This window comes from Anthonomus grandis, chromosome 6 (genome assembly GCF_022605725.1).
Source record: "Anthonomus grandis grandis chromosome 6, icAntGran1.3, whole genome shotgun sequence".
In the NCBI taxonomy this organism is placed as follows: domain Eukaryota; kingdom Metazoa; phylum Arthropoda; class Insecta; order Coleoptera; family Curculionidae; genus Anthonomus; species Anthonomus grandis.
In genome coordinates, this window is record NC_065551.1 from 6,476,235 (window position 1) to 6,495,690 (window position 19,456).

A 19,456-nucleotide genomic window follows, 5' to 3' on the forward strand; every position below is an offset into this window, starting at 1 on the left:
ATGATTAATTAAAATGCTCAATACATAATAACGTTATTATTTCCAGACGTTACCCAAAACTTCGACTACGTTTTCTGGTCGGGAGATCTCAATTTCAGACTGGCAACTCCCAGGAGCAAAGTACTGGAATGGTTATCAAACACGAGTTTTCCGCTTCCACCTCACTTGCCGCATGGTTACATGCATCACGACCAACTGTGTACTGTGTTGGCCGACGGAGCAGCATTCCGAGGGTTTTCTGAGGCCAAAATTACTTTTCCGCCCACCTATAAGGTTGGAAAATTCTACTATAAGTATACACGGTGTCTTTTGATGACACGGAAATGTGGGGATCGATTTTTTAAAAAGTAGACTTTTGGAAAACTTAGGAACGTCGGTTAAGGATAAACTTCTTTTTTATATCTTTTTTCAGTATTATCGCTACTATAGTTCGCCCAGTGAATAGACGTGAACGGAAAGAATTTAAAGAATGCAGAAAACAAAAATCTGTGGCTTTTGCGAGATTTTCAGACTTCACTTATGAATTTCGTTATCTATTATGTATGAATTTGTATTAAAATTGTCTTAAAATTTCTTTCGACTAGGACTAATTTCGCTAAAAATATCTAGATATTATTGTTAATGTTATAGTTTTATACTATCAATAGGCTATTTGTTAATTTAAAGTTTTAATTAATTAATACCCAAGGAATATTTCGTTTTCAAATAACCAATAAGTGGCAACAACGGTCTAGACGATGCAATTTCGGGGTCAAAGTGGGTGGGACCTTACCGGCACGCATTTTCATATGTTACCGACAAAAACAGGCGTTCGGTTTGCCGAATACGTCTCATTAAGTTCCCGACGTATTCCTAGTTTTCGTCTGTAACATAGAATAAAATAGCCCAACTCATAAAACATATTAACATGGAAAGAATAAAAAACAGTTTGTTTTGCGGTAATTAAGTTAGGGAACTACTGAAAGATTAAAGAATATACTAACTTATAGATAGATACCTACTTTTATATTTTTTTTAGGTAGGTACTTTTTGGAAACTTTTATTGACGATGGCAACTACGTACATTATTAGTCATATAAATTTACATATAATGTAAATTATAATAAGCAAGAAATGGAATTACTAAATTATATAATGTATAGGGTATATAAAATTTATTTTTTGCGCTTGTTATCTCCTAATCCTATATTTTGTTCCACGCATTTACTTAAGTTGTGGGGAGCTTTTTTCTGATGCTTGCTTGAAGTTCCAGATGTAAGTCTTCTCTTGCCGCTTATCTATAAATAATAAAATATTTTACAAAATGTTTTAAAAAGATATTAAAAAAAATACAATTTACCTTTGACTTTCTCCTACCGACAGCCGTTGGCTGAACTGGTATTTTCTTGCCTTTCATTTTCCTAACATGCTTATGGGTTTTCAAAGTGGTATAATTTTGATATTTAAATGCTGTAAATAGACCGGATACAAGCGAATTCTCACTTTTTGCATCAACAATTTCTTCGTTAGAATATGATTCCGCAGATAATGCAATACAGTAGTCATTATCTTTTGCTTTGGTGGAGCTATTTTGTTCATTTACATTAGTAGTATCTATATTTGGGTTAGATGTTTGTGAAATTGTTTCAAATTCCTTAGTAGCATTGGATGATAATAGAGGTAAAAATATATCTTCACTGGGGTGGTTCCACTCCAGTGGCAACTTTGTATAGTTGTAGTTTTGTAGATTGACATAGGAAATTAATAGCTTTTAATTCGTCAAACTCTTAAAGTACCATGTTTTGATGCTTACAAAATTTTCCGTTGAAACCAACCGAGCAAGTACATTTACATATACACATGTCAACTTTGTAACTTATTGCTTTATCGGTTTCACTTGAAACTTCAAATTCCATATTTCCTAAATCCTTTACGACCATTGAATCTGTCTTATACATCTTAGGGTTACATCTGGTGGAAACGGCTTTTGAAACTCGACCATGCAATAAATCTAAAATCCTTTGCTTAAAGTAACTCTAAAATCCAGAAATAATAAAGTCTGTCAATTGTGTAAGATTAAAAGTCTTAGTACACTCCAGTGGGATGTCTTTAAGCAGTCTAAACATAATTTCACTATAATTATTGGTATTAGAACCTCTCAAAATATAGTTTTGTCGGTGTAGAAGACACCAATCATCAATGTATTTAAGTTTGTTTTCAACATAGGTTTTAAAACTCAAGTGATCGCAATTTTTGTTTAGATTGTCTTTGGAAATATCAAGTTCGTTCCTTGTTTTGGCATACAAAATATCTCTAAAGAGTTTATAAAAATATTGAGTTTGATGTTTTGGTACTTTGTTTTTTCCATTACCTAACCACCTCCAACAAGCTTTTAGTACGTGAAAAATACAAAGCAACAACTTTGTGCTGGGCCAATATTTTTTTTAAATATTTCTTTCTGAGAGATCGTCATCTGTCATTATAACAGTAGGGTTGACTTTTGTTGGCATTATTTCAAGAAGAGCAGATACTGCCTGATCAAAATTGGACGATTTTCCAGTATTGGTTAAAATACAGCCTATTGGCAATCCTCCTGCCACTGTCTGTATCAAGAAAAAAAAACACTTTATGATTATCTGTGTCGCAGCTTCCAGTTGCGTCCACGAACATTACCTCTGACGATTGTGGTAACATTTGAACTCTCTGCATTATGGGTGTAAAAAATGCAACTGCATATTCATTTTCATTTACGATTTTAAAAACTGTTTCATTTTTTGCTTTGTAAGCGAGGAGCAGATCATTTAATTTTAAAAGCATATATTCTCCACTACGTTCTCCATAACGTGTTTTAAATTTGGTTTACCAAAGATTGCTTACATCAGATTTTGTTGAAAAATAAAATCGGTTCATACCGATCGCCAAGTTCTTCCATTTTAGAAATACAATATGTATGATAACCAGATGAGGCACTATGACCTTTATCAAAAAGTTCAAAAATCTGGTTTTTGGCTTCTTCTCCTATTGGTCTTTGCCTAAGAGCTTCACATACATTTAATCGATGGTTATGTGTCTCCCTAAACTCAAGAGAATAAGGAAATTGCCTATATATATCAAGGGCGATGGTAGGTTAGGCATTTACGGAGAACGGAATGTAGAATTTTTTTTTTAAATTTGGCAACATTGGTTATAGTTTGTAATCTACAGACTAAAAATATTTACGGCGATGCGGTGTTGCCGCTTATATCAAAAAGTAGAAACTACTTTGTTATTTCAAATGGAGCACCCTGTATATGTTAGCATTTTTGGAATGGCAGTTACTTCCTTATTCTTTTTACCTAATATTGTTCTATATACCTATCTCTAACGGTTTTCGAGTAAATAATTATTTTCCACATTTTTTTGTTGAAAACATATCTCTTATTAAATATTTTTTATGATCCTGTCGGAAAAACTTGAAATGTAGGCTGTTGCATCTGAAAGTCCTCTGCAATAATTTTGCGTAGAAAAATATGGTCTGAGTTATACAAGGGCGCTTAAAACTCTTTTTTTCCAGCTAAATATAGAAAAAAAGAAAATTATTTTTTTTTTAAATGGGATGCCCTGTATATTTTTAGATAATCTAAAAAAAAATTAAATACCCTTTTAAATGATGTGGAATGTTCCTATAACTAAATACAAAAATTTTGGAGATATAACTATTTAAAAAAAAATCGAAATTTGGCCGAGATCGATAGTTAACAATTTTGTTTGAAAATTGAGCCTAGAGATGAAATGCCATAAAATACGTCCAGGATACATTTAGTATTATTAACACATTATAATTGTCAAACGTGCAAAATGTCATCATGGCATTTCATTGCTATCTACGATAAGCTCTAGGCCAAATTTCGATTTTTTTTTAAATTAGTTAAATTCCCACAATCTTAGTATTTAGTCATAGGAACATGATACATCATTTGAAAGGGTATTTAATTCTATTTTCAATTATCTAAAAATATACAGAGTATCCCATTTAAAAAAAGACTTTTCCAAATTTTTATATTTAGCTGGAAAAACACAACTTTTAAGCGACCCTGTATAACTCAAAGCATATTTTTCTACCCAAAATTATTCTAAAGGACTTTCAGATGCTTCAGTCCAAATTTCAAGTTCCAAATTTCGAGTAGATATAGGACAATAACAAATATAATTGGAGATATGTTTTCAACAAAAATATATGGAAAATAATTATTTACTCGAAAACAATATTAAATAAAAAGACTGAGGAACTAATTACCGATCCAAGGATGCTAACATATACAGGGTGTTTCATTTAAAACAACAGAGTAATTGCTACTTTTTGGCATAAGCGGCAACGCTGCATCGCTCTAAATATTTTTAATCGCTAGATCATAAGCTGTAACCAATGTTGCCAAATTTTCAAAAAAATTCGTGACACCGTGATACACCCTGTATACTTTCAATATACGCCATCTAGGTGAATCATCGTGCAAAACATTCTTATTCGTAACACTTAACCCTTTTTAACTATTATAGCTAGTTAATGGTTACAATTATTATAAAATAAACGCAATGTTAAAAAAAAACGTGTAAACAGATATGGTGGTCAATAATATTAACAGGATAAAGAATAATCGAATTAATTAACACATATAAAATAATTTTACATGCAATTTTTAAAAGCGCATTCATAACCCCAACAAGCCAAATATTTTCGTTATGCTCATCTAGCGAATTCTAACCTATAAAGTTTAAATAAAATAAAAATATTAAATTACTTACTTCAACTTCCGAAATATTGTTTATGCTAATTTCACTCATTTTTCTTACAGAAATATCGAATTTAATCAACGATCAGTAACGAATATTTACTGCAACTGCTTGACATGCTAAATAATAATAAAATGTCTATATCCTCTCATTTATATTACAGACGTACACAAAAATACGTCGGCAACTTACAGATAGGTATTCGGCGACCCGAGCGCTTTTTTCCGTCGGTAGCATATGAAAATGCTACCGGCATTCGACGTACGCAATTTTTTAATTGGTCAGCAATCAAATATTTAATTATGGCGTCTTGTTCCCTCACTTTTTTTCTTCCATCTAGTTTAAGAACTTTAAGTGTAGGATTCGTATAGTCGGCTCGTTTTACCCTAACATATAACGGATTATCTCGGGGTATAAGTGGACCGGTTAAACAATGAATTCCTTATCGCCGCATTATTCACTATTTATATTGTGTACCGGTTTGGACGACTGTTACCAGCGGTTTAAAAACATTTTTGGTTTTTAATGTAATAAGGCTATTATCTTAAACTAATATTTTTTTTTAAAGAAATGCTTTTTTATACTTAAATCATTTGTTTTAATATTATTTATTCGTGTAATCTAATATTTATTATCATTTAATAAGGTAAAAAAGAGGTAGAATTGGGTTAAAAAAGGATTATAAATTCTAGGAAATGTACAAAACCCAAATATGGTGCCGAAAAAATAGGTTAAGAGGATTATGTACCTGAAAGTGATAATTTGCCTGATTGGACAAATAAATACTTTGGTGGTCTATACTTACATTCTATTCTTTTTGGTATTTTGAAGTGATATTATCAGGCTTTTAATTAAATTTATTTTGTGATTTTGCTAATTTTGAAATATGGATTCGCAAGAAGATAAACATATTGCTAAATATCAGTTTCTATCTTCGGGTGAACGTCGTTTAGTTTTAAAAGTATAAAGTTATTTTAAACAAGAAAAAAATAGCATGGAGCCATTGAAATCTGTTTTGTCAGTAAAAAAGCGAACATGTGATGCATGCCAGATGTCAAGAAACACTTTACATAAGATTTGCAATATGGACAAAGAAGAACTGGACAAACTAAATAAAAGAATCCATCGGCATCCAAAAAGTCTGGACCTACCCCAAACAATTAAGAGCGAAATTACAACCATTATTTATAACATGTATAAAAGTAAACAACACGTGACGATGGCTGCCGTACTACAAATAATAAAGGACAAAGAACTTTGCGACATTAGTTTAACTAGTTTGGCAAAAGCTCTAAAGAGTTTGGAATTTCCGTTACAGAAAGACGAATAATCGGACAGTACATGTAGTGACAAAAAAGAAGAAATTTTCTGAGCAAATACTTATTTTTGTCAAGGGAAACTCATCAAAATCATCATGGCAAGATGGTAGCACGCAATGCTATCCCAGCAGCAGTTCTAGTTGTGGAAAAAGGTACATTGTGCTACATGCAGGAAATGACGAGGGCTTTATCTCGCGACGCTATTTTGATCTTCTCTTCGACGAAAAAAACAGACGACTACCACGGAAATATGGATGCCGATATTTTTGAACATTGGTTTGAAAAAAAACTCCTCAAACAGTTGGAAAATCATTCTATTATAGTCTTGGACAACGCCTCATACCATTCCAGAGTAGAAGAAAAATTTCCCACTAGCAGTTGGAAGAAAGAGGAAATAAAAACGCGGTTAGAGCAAAAAAATATTGCTCATGACGATATATATTTTTAAAGGCTGATTTGCTGCAGTAAAACGTACAGATATAATAAGAAGTACGTGATCGATGAGATGGCTCTTAAATATGGGCATGAAGTCCTGCGATTACCGCGTCGCCAATATAATCCAATTGAGTTGATTTGGGGCATAGTAAAAAATTATGATAAGCACGCTTCCAAAACTACAGATGAAGCTAGTGTCCTTAATTTATGGAAGGAATCCTTACATCAAATAAAGGAAGAAACATTGAGAAAATCTATAAATCACACAGAAAAAATTATAGCTGAAAACTATCAAACCGAGCATATCGACGATGACCCCTAATTATACGCCCAGACGACTGACTATTCAAGTAGTAATGAATCTAATTATTCCGACACTGACATATCTTCAAAATCAGACTTACTTTAATGTACTTAATGTCAGACTAAACTTCCTTTAATGGTATAATTTTTTAATGTTTATAATTTTGCTCCTCTGTTTATATTTTTTAACGTTTTTTTTAATATAATAAGTCTTTATCGCCTATTTAGGTCTTTTTTTTGTTATTTTAGGAAAAAATAAAATATTACTTACACCCATAGAAATTAATACTAATATCCATCAAATTAAAAAGAAAATCTTACAAAAATATAAATTAAAAAATTATTTGAGAGCCGCTGGTTTCTTAACCGGGGAACTTTTATTACTTGTGTTAGAGTAAAGCGTGCCGGCTATATTTGAATTTGGTTTTGATCATAGGCCTACAATATAATTTATAGTTTTTGGCACTGTCTGCTCTGATATTTGTGTGTTGTTTAAATTTTTCTTGTTTCATTGACTTGATTACTACTTTTTTCTTGTGGTATATTTTGTTGGTGAAATTGTTTTGTTAATATTTTCAATTATTTCAGTGGGCACTAATATACAATATTGTGGAATTATTTGACAATTTTTTTAGTGAATACTAAAGAGCTGATATAGGGAAGTATTAATAAAGTAATATATCTGTTCGGTTAGTGAATTGCTATATAGGAGATAGCAGAGCCTTGTGGTTTTTGCATTGCTACTTTTTTATTAAACTAAATTTGCTATTGTCAAAAATTTGACAGCTGTCATAGTTTTTATTCTACAAAAAGTAAAACTTATCTTGATACGGTTTTTTTTGTAGAACACGATTATGTTATCTGTATTATTGTAGATACACTATCGGACAAAAGTAGAGCAAAAAAGTTCAATTTTATTCAAGTTTGAATAAAAAAAATTATTGGGATGTGATTTTTCGCTAATCTTAATGTCACACTATCCTTACACTGAAAGTAATATTTCAGTACATTTTGGTGTACTTTTAATCATTTTAAGAACGGTAAATATTAATGATTATAAAAATTGATAAGAATGGGGGCGACAAAAGTAGAGCAACAAAAAATATTTAGCACATTTAACAACAAAAACAATTGAAAGTAATACATTAGTAATTGATAGAATATCAATTATTATTAATTACTTGCTGACAACGGCGCGGCATTGAAACAATCAACTTCTGAATGACATTTTCGGGAAGACTTGTCCAAACTTCACTAATTTTATTTATTAAGGATTGTTTATTTGGAAACATTTGGGTACGAATACGACGTTCTACTTCTTCCCAGAGATTCTCAATGGGGTTAAGATCTGGGGATTATGCTGGCCACTGTAAAACACGACCATTATTTTCCCAAAACCAGTGTTGAACAACTTGTGAAGAATGTTTTGGATCGTTGTCCTGTTGAAAAATAAAACGCAATGGCATTTCCCATTCTGCATAAGGAAGCATAACATTCTCCATAATATCCCTATAAACAAATCGGTCCATCGTATCATTAATAAAGTGCATAGGGCCTACCCCATTCCATGAAAAACAACCCCATAAAAATACACTACCTTTATCATGCTTAATTGTAGGTGTTACGTATTTAGGATTAAAACTTGTATTGATTGGTTGCCTCACACGCCTCATTCCATCAGAATTGAATATTTTGTAGCGCGTTTCATCACTAAATAGAACTTTTTTCCAGTCATTGACGGTCTAGTTTAAATGCCGGCGTGCAAATGCCAACCTTGCTGCTCTATTTCTTATTGAAACTAACGGCTTTTTGGCTGGACGTCTACTAAATAACTTTGCGTCTACTAACCTTCTTTGTACTGTTCGTATACCAACCGTAATTTCTGGAATTTCGGCAATTAATCGAGGTGCGGACTTCCAAGAATCATTTTGGGAAATCCTTTTGATGCGTTTGTCATTACTGATGTTTTCCTTGGCCTTCCCGAGTTTGGCAACTTCTCTAAATGTCCCCTCTCATTATACGATGATATTATTTTGGACACAGTGTACCGGGGTAACTCAAACTGTCTTGAAATATCGGCTTGTTTGTTACCTTTCATGAATCCATTCACAACTCTTTGCTTCAAGTCTTTTGAAATTGGAATTCCTCTCGGCATGATTAATCTTACACAGAAATGTTCAAAAAAACATAAAAATCACCTTACACAATTATTTTATCCCTTTACTTTTGCTAAAACCCTTCTTTTGAACAAATTATTTGAATGTTACTTTACTTTTGACGCGTTACTATGAAGCATTTAAACTTAAACGTCAAAATAAAATCATTTGTTTAATTTGCGAAAATTTTTGTTGACATTAATAATCATAGCCTACTTTGTAGTTTTAAAACTTAGTGGATTTGTATACATTATCATGCATTTATAATTTTAAAATCGGTATTTGCAAATATTGCTGGAAGTGTTGCTCTACTTTTGTCCGATAGTGTATGTAGGATTTTAAGATAAAAAAATATAATTTTTTTTTTAATAGAAAACTGTATATTTTAGCACTAATAGATTAAAACTAATTAATTCTTTGTTTAACGATATATCACACAAGCATATAATAATAGATATGACCGGCGTTCGTGTACTTGCCATAAGAACTTATAAAAGAAAGAGGGATGCTCTCCTTGTAAATAAAATTGTTTTTCTCTCATATAATTCTGATAGAAAGTATGCCACATCAGATAAGTGAGATAAGATAGTATACTCACTTATCTGACGTGCAGTGTGTTACATTGTTCAAAACGAAATTCAAAGTTTATTTGTTTGTCTCAAAATTATAAAACACTATAATAGAACAGATATATAAGTAATAAAACATCTTTGTTTTCTGTGGAAAAAAAACTAAAAAATTTTAAATAGTAACACAGAGACACAAAAAAAAAAGAGTCTGTAGGTTAAAAATTAGGACAGCTTTCATATTTTTAACGACGGCGTACTTCGGATTATAAAAAAGTACATTGTCATTGTCATGATGGACTACTATAATAATATTTGAATTTTAAAATTTCAAAATAGGCTGAAACAAGGTCAAGAAAATGATATAATATAAGAATAAAATATATTTGACTTTTTAAATAAAAAAATAATGTATATTTTTTTTAATTCTATAAAATAATTAAGTGCATTTTACATCAAAAGAAGTTTTAAGGATTTATTTATTTGGCCATAATCTTAATTTATTCGCAAAAAGAAAAATAAATTATTAAAATAAATATTTAATTTTTGTTTAATTTCTTCTTTTTCAAGGTTTTATACAGTTTTCTTGTAGATACATACATATATATTTTGCTAGATATTTAATGAACTAATAGTTTATAATGCATTTTAACAGATTAATGAAAAAAGGATGCACGAATTTCCCCTCTTGCGTCTCATGCGTCGTCCACGACTATTCCTTGGGCGCACTGTACATAAAAGTGGCAACGTCTGTGTTACATTCAATGAGGCACATGTCTATTATATATTTTTTTACATTTCAATTTATTTATTTATGTTCAGAAATTACATTATAATTTTACATAAGTCCACAAAGAAAATCTTAATATAGTCGGCACGTTTTACCCTAACACATAAATAATAAAAGTTAAGTTAGTCCCCGGTTAAGAAACCAGCGGCCTTCAAACAATTTTTTTTTTAATTTTTATAAGATTTTTTTTTTAATTTGACGGCTATTAGCATTAATTTCTATGGGTGTAAGTAATAATATTTTAATTTCTACTAAAATAATAAAAATAGACCTAAATAGGCTAAAAAGACTTATTATATTTAAAAAAAAACATTAAATACATTAAATTAAGTTTTGTATGATTTTGAAGATATGTCAGTGTCGGAATAATTAGATTCATGACTACTTGAATAGTCGTACCTCGTCTATCACTTGCTCGGTTTTATAGTTTTCAGCTATAATTTTTCCTGTGTGATTAATACATTTTCCAACCGTTTGAGGAGTTTTTCTTCAAACCAATGTTCAAAAATATCGGCATCCATATTTCCGTGTTAAAATGATTATATCATATACAGGATGTCCCGAAAGTAATGGGACATAGAACAACAGTAGATTCCTGACGTCAAAATAATGTGATTAAGGTCAACTTGCCTTATCCTAACTTTAACAGTAACTGAAATACAGGGTATCAAAGTATTATTTGATTTATCGTTTTTTTTTCTCATAGGTCCTGAACCAAATGACTTGAAATGACATGAAATTTAGAACATACGAGTCTTTTGAAAAGAAAAATAAAATTTCGTATACAGTTTTCGTGTTTTCAGTAGAGAGCGCTCGTTGCGTTAGTTTTTACTTTTTTAAATCCCCTAACAGCTCTTTTAAGAGCCCTTTTTGCAGCTCCGTATATTGGTTTGAAAAGTAACAAAATAATTTCCTTTTTTAATATTACATAAAAAATGTATGCCTTATTATTATATTATTATTACCTTATTATACTATTATTACCTTATTATCGCTATAGCAGCAACCATTTTCGAAATAATCGCACTTTTGGGTTTTCATAATATGTAGATGACTTAAATTTACTAGATTTTTAAAAATGCAATACTAAATAAAATAAAATTAATACCTAAGATACAAATAACGCTACTATAACAACTGTTCAAAATGCCCTCCATTAACTTCAATGCATTTTGAAATACGTTTAACAAATGACTGCCGTATTTTAAAAAGAAGATTATTTTACCTCATTATTTTTTTAACATATTTACAGAATCTACAATTTTTACATTTAGTTCATTTAGATTATTTATAGGACTATCATAAATAACACTGCACAACAAATCGAAGGTTATTTTATGTTGACTGAAATATTTTTATTGTTGTTTACTAATTCGAGGCATCTGATTTCGAATCTGTCGTCAGTTTTACTCTAACAGCTCGAGTTGTTTAGATATAGCTACGTTCTTCTCATTTATCTTTATTTTTGGTTTTTTATCTATTATAGTCGCGTTTTAGATAAATTATTGTAATTTTCATCATGACTTCGCTAAGAAGGGTCTGCATTAACGATCCGAATTGTTTTTGTTATATTTGTGGTGAATATGTTTTTCAAAAATTTCGATTGAATATGTCAGACTTTGTGAAACGAGCGTATTTAGAGTGTTTTGGTTTTCCTTTGGAAACAGATAACAAGTGCTGGGTGCCCAATATTGTGTGCAAAATTTGTGTTGAAGAATTACGTTTATGGGCCACTAAGAAGAGACTCTCTTTTAAATTCCAATCTCCAATGATTTGGCGTGAACCTTTAAATCATCACGATGACTGCTATTTTTGCGTTGTTAATATAAAAGGAATCAACAAGACGAACCGCTCCAAATGGATTTACCCCACATCAACATCAGCTGTGAGGCCTGTAAGGAGCTCAAAAGATACATCTTTACCATTACCATCTACATCTACAAAAAGTTCTGATGAATTGAATGAACTGAGTAGCGTGAGAGATGACGAGTTTGTTCCAGAAAATCTCTTTGAACCAAAACCATTCGATCAAAGTGCACTTGATGATTTAATTAGAGACCTTGGACTATCCAAAACTTCGTCTGAATTATTGGCCTCCAGATTAAAAGAGAGAAATCTTTTAACTAAAGAAACTAAAGTTTTTTATTACCGCACTCGAGAAAAAGACTTACTTCTCTTTTTCGCTGAGGAGGATAATTTTGTATTTTGTACTAATATTTCTGGTTTAATGACTGCCATGGGCTTGCAGAAATATGAACCAATCGATTGGCGTTTATTTATTGACTCGTCAAAACGGAGTTTGAAGTGTGTACTATTGCACAACGGAAATAAACTAGGCTCCGTACCAATAGCACATTCAACTAAAGTTAAGGAAGAATACCCCACAATAGCTCTGGTCATGAACAAAATCAAATATAACAATCATAAATGGGTGATTTGCGTTGATCTTAAGATGGTGAACTTCCTTTTAGGACAACAAGGAGGCTACACTAAATATCCTTGTTTTATGTGTTTATGGGATAGTAGAGCAAAATCAGAACATTGGTCAAAAAAAGAATGGCCCTCTAGGGAAGCACTACTTCCAGGTAGTCTTAATGTTATAAATGAACCTCTAGTGCCACGAGATCGTATCATATTGCCACCCCTGCACATTAAAATAGGTTTAATGAAGCAATATGTTAAGGCATTAAATAAAGATGGTGAATGTTTCAAATATATTTCAAGGAAATTTCCAAGTCTAAGTTCAGAAAAACTCAAGGCAGGTATATTTGATGGTCCACAAATTCGCAAGTTGGTAAACGATCCTAATTTCACCAGCTCAATGTCAGAAATTGAGAAGAATGCATGGGATTCCTTTGTTTGGGTTATCCAAAATTTCTTAGGTAATAGGAAGGGTGACGATTACATTGCGCACGTCGAAGAGATGTTGTCACACTTCCAGCGACTTGGATGTAACATGAGCATCAAAGTGCACTTCCTACACAGCCATTTACACCATTTTCCTGAAAATCTCGGTGACATGAGTGAAGAACAGGGTGAAAGATTCCACCAAGATCTTCGAACCATGGAGGAAAGATTTCAGGGTCGCTGGAATGCACATATGTTGGCCGATTTTTGCTGGAGTATTCAGAGTAGCAGTTCATTCAAAACTAGTAGAAAATCATATAAAAGAAAATTCCTGAGTGTATAGTTCTTGTAATTAAAAATATTTGTACGTTGAGTGTATTTTTAATTCCCAAAAAATACTCCCTCCTTTTAACTCAAAAACTAGAGCTGACACATATAAACTGATGACAATATTTAATATCAGCATTAAAAATAAGCCTAGAATCATAAAAATATTCCATGCAACATACATGCTGTTGGGCGGTGTAATTGATTTCGAATATCCCCAAATACAGAAGTCCATGGGGTTCAAAGTCTGGCCTACGCGCAGGCCAAAGCAAAGGTCCTCCACGACCAATCCAACGTTCGGAATATTGTTCTTCAAGGTAATTGCGTACCTGTCGAGAAAAATGCGCTGGTCTCATCTTGTATAAAATACTTGTTCTGCCTAACATTTAATGGTATATCTTTTAAAAGACCCCCAAGTTCATTTCGTAAGAAATTTAAGTACGAGTCTCCGATCAAATTAGGTGGTAGTTCATGGGAGCCTATTATACCTATGGTTTGCAATAATACCATACGAAATGTTAACTTTAAATTCATGCTGGAAATAACGACTGACAACTGATTGGGGGTTTTCAGTATCCCACATATGAGCATTTCTAAAGTTAAATATGCCGCGTCTAGTAAATGCAGCCTCGTCTGTGAATAACACTTTGCTAATAAGCATTGGGTCTGTGTTTTGCATATTTTTAAACTGACGACAAAACTGCATTCTGGCTGGCAAATTTGGTGGGATCAAACACTGAACTAGTGTAAACTGGTATGGATAGAGGCCTTCTTTCTAAAGTACTTTACACATGATTTGCTTACACCCGTCGCTGCCGGTATTCGCCTAGTACTTAACCCGGGATTTTCTGCTACGCGGACTAAAATTTCTTGTTCCTGTTCTTGAGAAATATTTTTTGGGTGGCCCAAAATAGGCATTTTTGGCCGAAATGATCCTGTTTCTCCTAGTCGGCTATAAATTCTTTGGAATTTTTGGTTTGGTTGTTGTCTATCTGGAAATATTTCCTGATACCTGCGTCTTGCATGCCGTCCATTAAAATTTACTTGCGCGTAAACACAAAGCATATCACGCATCTTCAATTTGGTAAACAAATTATACCTAGGCATTACTTAAAATGATTAAACTTAAGAGAAAAACTTTTTTACTCGTTTTAAAAGTTTTGTATGACATTCAAAAAGTTTGACATAAATAACACTAACACTTGTCTCCAACGCCAACTGCCAAAGATGCTATTTTAATAAAAGTCAGTATGTCAATTGGTTCAGGGCCTATGAGAAAAAAACGATAAATCAAATAATTCTTTGACACCCTGTATGTCAGTTACTATTAAAGTTAAGATAAGGCAAGTTGACCTCGATCACATTATTTTGACCTAAGGAATCTACTGTTGTTCTATGTCCCATTACTTTCGACACCATGTATTAAGAGTGACCGGAAGGTAGGTGCATTTCTTTAAAAAGATGATAGCTGACCTGTTTTTAACGTTTTTATTGAAACTTTTGCATTTTGTCTAATGAATTGCCTATTTAATCGGTAATACAGAGCAAGTTACAAGTGATATCTAAGTTTCAAAGTTTATTTTGTTTCGTCTAAAATGTATTTAATAAAATACCATCAATTCCAAGTATCTGTCTTAACTGAGAGAAGAAATAGAGACATTGAAACGTGAAAAATAATTGTAGAGTTGAAATAAAATACTTTGTTTAATGCTTGAATAAAATTAAATGATAACGAAGATACAAGATATTGAAGAAAATAAAGACGATGAAGGCAAGTTTATTTAAATCAACCTACAAGTTATTTTCACGTGACCTCAGTTTATAAGTTTGCTTAATTTTTATTTTTGTTGGATATAGGTCAAAAAAACTACTTCAGACGATCAATTGTATATTTTGTTGACTTGTCGATCTCTATGAGATCATTCTCAGGACTCGAAAAGATACATAAAAAGCAAATAAAATTATTAAGTTAAAAATCTGTGAACCAATTTTATACAATTAAAATCATATGAAAAAAAAATTAATTATTTTGAAAATTTATTATAAAACTTAACCAAAATTCAAAAAAAAAACACTCCATACAATCTCTAAACCTCCCAAATTTTAAATCCAAAAGGTCACAATAGATAATTTTAGGAAGATTCTATCAAAATGAAAAAATGTATATACATTTACATATATTGTAGATCGTCCTCATAAACGATCATAACTGTAATATCATAATCAATATAAGAAATTCATACATCCTTCCGTGCTCCAGAGTTTTTTAATTTTTATTTTTTTCTCTGCTATGTTATAGCCCTCTGTTCGGAGATGAATTTGGACAATCGTTTCAAGCAGCCAATCCCCTTATCAATTCTTTATACAGGAAAAAACAAAACATAGATTATGCCTTAGAATCATTGGATCTTATTTCCTTGTCTACAAATATATATTCCAACAGACCTTGTCATTACAATTTTAACAGGAAAATGGCACTTATTAAAAGACCGATGTACGTTATCTTTGCAAGAGGTTCTAGACCTCTTGAATTTCGTATTTCAAAAAAAATATTTCAGTTTTAATGGACAGTTTTACCAACAAGTTTTTGGATTAGGTATGGGTAATTGTTTATCACCTATTTGCTCCGACATCATTATGAGTGAACTTCAAAAAATATGCATTGATCAATCACCTTTTAGATTACCAATTTTCCAACGATACGTCGATGGCATTATTACTAGCGTGCCTGCCGACCAAATTAGTGTTCTTCTTGACACATTTAATAGTTTTCATTCAAAACTGCAATTTACGATCGAAATAGAGTCCAACAACTCAACCCCGTTCCTTGATATTTTATTTATTAGAACTAACCAAAATATAATAAAAACAGATTGGTACCAAAAACCAACATTCTCAAAAAAAATTTAAACTATAGCTCTAATCACTCTTTTAAAACAAAAATCTAATATTATAAAAAATTTGAAGAGTAGGGTACTACAACTATCACAGAAAGAATTTTCTTAAAATAAAAAACTTTCTTCTAAATAATGATTATCCACATAAATTAATTGATAAAATAATATTTGATCAATTAATTTAAAACTAAGTTTAAAACTAATCAAACTAAAAAACAGATCAAAACCGCCGAAAAAAAATCATTAAAATACCCTATTTCAGTAATCTCTCTGAGAAGATTGCAAGAGAACTTAATGACGATAATATTACCATTGCTTTCAAGAATTAAAACACTACCAAACGGTTCTTTTCAAAATTAAAAACGAAAACGCCAAAGGACTTAGAAAGTAATGCCTGTAATCTATAAAATTCTATGTTGTGAATGCGATGGTGTTTATATCGGTCAAACTTCTAGATATTTAAAGACTAGAATTTCTGAACATAAAAGAAGTACAAAACCTCATATACTTATTAACAGTAATTTAAAAACCACTCTTGCTGGGCACTTTGCAAAGTTTCAACATCCATTTGATTTTGAAAAAACAGAAATTCTATCTAGACAGCAAAATTATAAAAAGAGACTCTTAAGTGAAATGATTGAAATTAAAAAACACCCAAGCAGCATTAATAAAAAACAGGACGTTGACAATCTAAGTAATGCTTATTTTAACCTAATTAGCAACATAAAAGTCTAATATAAAAACACCTCGTACATAGAGATTTAACACTATGTGAGTCCCTAGATATGTTTATCCAAAAAAGAAATGTAAATATTTCTTATAATACAACAAACCTTATCTATGTTTTGTTTTTTCCTTTATAAAGAATTGATAAGTGGATTGGCTGCTTGAAACGATTGTCCAAATTCATCTTCCAACATAGAGGGTTATAACAGAGAAAAAAATAAAAATTAAGAAGTCTGGAGCACGGAAGGATATATGAATATGAATTTTTTATATTGATTATGATATTACAGTTATTATTGTTGATGAGGACGATCTACAATATAATTATGTAAGTGTATATACAAGTTTTTTATTTTGATAGAATCTTCCTAATATTATCTATTGTGACCTTTTGGTTTTAAAGTTTGCAAGGTTTAGAGATTGTATGAAGTGTTGGTTTTTTTTTTTTGAATTTTCGTAAAGTCAAAAAAGACTAAATTTTCAAAATAATTAATTTTATTTAATGTGATCTTAATTGTATAAAATTGGTTCAAAGATGTTTAACTTGGTTCAAAGATGTGGAACTTGCTCTGTATTACCGATTATTACTGATTTTTTTTATTTATTGAAGATTTCAAATATTTCCAAAGTCTACTTTTCGAGAAATCGATTTCCGTTTCACGTATACTAGATATTCACTCAAAGTTAAACATTTTTAGTATGACCCAGGAACCCAAAATTTTGATACCTCGTCCAAACAAAGAACACCCGCGTACACGGACAGAATTTTATATAAGCAAAGAAACTCAAGACGGTTAAGCGGAGCTTTAGAAAATCCACCGCTACAATGTCTGGTTTACGATGCTGTTCAAAGTATAACCACTTCGGATCATAAGCCTGTCTGGGGGGTGTTTAAGGTGCATTTGCGACCAGGACTTGATACGTAAGTTTAGCCTAAGATTCTCATTTAGTTTATTCTAATGTTTTAAATAACGCAAAAAAAAAAACAAAAAATATTTTTTTAATTTTCGGATTTTTTCATAAACATCCAAACTCTTGTAAATTAGTAACCAAAAATTGTAAATCAGACATGGCGTTTTATGAGTAAATTGATCAAGTATACTTGCTAATGTTTTGAATTATATTTAATTCATTTTATAGTAGATATAAAGAAAGGGTGGTTTAGATCTTTTTTATAAAGAATAAGTTGAAAAAATTGTATTTAAATAATGATATGTATCATTTATATATAATTAATAGATCAATTGACGATCGAAATTATATGAATTGCCGTTCGAAGAATTACAATAATGATACACTCGTAGTAGCAATTTTTCTGCGTCCAGCGTTCACGATTTTAAAGCAAATCCGGCCCTGTCTTCACTCGACCTCAGTCCTTACATTCCGCATCAGCTCATTGCAATTTTGGTAAAAGCAGAGGAAGGAGATCTAGATCGAAAAGAAGGGGGATTGGGATATGGGAGGGATTGTAATTCTTCGAACGGCAATATTCATATAATTTCGATCAATTTTCCTTAAGGTAATTCATTAATTATTTTTCATATTGCCGTTCTCGAATTACAATAATGATACACTCGTGAATGTTTAAAGTTAACCGATCTAGATCTAAGATCATCCTTTATTGTAGGAAAACCAACAAACAAAAATTTGTAATTCTACAAGTAGTAACGCATAAACAGTGATTTACAACAAAATCCACAAAAAAAACCAAGACATCCTAAAGCTACTTTGAACCCAGAATTGCTCTTGCCAATTCTGTAGAATCCAGACCCAAAGGACGATTATAAAAGGAATTAAACATTAAACTATTTTTTCCCACGGTTTTTCTGATTACTTCAATTTATATACCAGCTCTACCTATATGCTGCAAAAGTAGACGCGTGACGTGTACTAGCTGAGAATTGAGACATATCAATTCCATAGCTTTGCAGGGTGAATTTAATCCAATTACTGATACGCTGCGAGCTCGCAGGGTGTATTGGCCTTTTATAAGTTAAAATTAAATAATCTACATTATTAGGTCTGTTTTCTTTAGTTCTTTCTATATAAACTTTAATAACAGAAGCTAAATATAACTTTGGTTCTTCTCTAAAGTATCGTATAACTAAATGTGGTTGAAAATTTTTACATTTAGAAGTTTTTACCAAATCTGGTATTCGTATTCTATCGTCAAAATAGACGATATTTAGTATCTGAATTTTAGATAATGTTTGTATTCTGTGACCCGCAATTAAAGCTAGTAAGGTACCAGTTTTTGTGTTAATTTAGAAATTGGTATTTCTTCCAATGGAAACCAAGATGACAAAAAAGTTAAAAAATAAGTAGGGTCCCATGTGGTCTG

At 31.3% G+C, this 19,456-nt stretch overlaps 1 protein-coding gene across 3 annotated transcripts in view; it reads left to right on the forward strand.

The window, feature by feature from the left end:
* LOC126737754 (inositol polyphosphate 5-phosphatase E) overlaps positions 1-19,456 on the forward strand; it is a 91,430-nt gene that overhangs the window by 67,286 nt on the left and 4,688 nt on the right. For all 3 annotated transcript variants that reach the window (XM_050442783.1, XM_050442781.1, XM_050442782.1), the window contains 2 exons: positions 47-273; positions 17,814-18,037. In XM_050442783.1, coding sequence (XP_050298740.1) covers positions 47-273; positions 17,814-18,037 — 451 coding nt within the window. The remainder of the gene's footprint in view (positions 1-46; positions 274-17,813; positions 18,038-19,456) is intronic.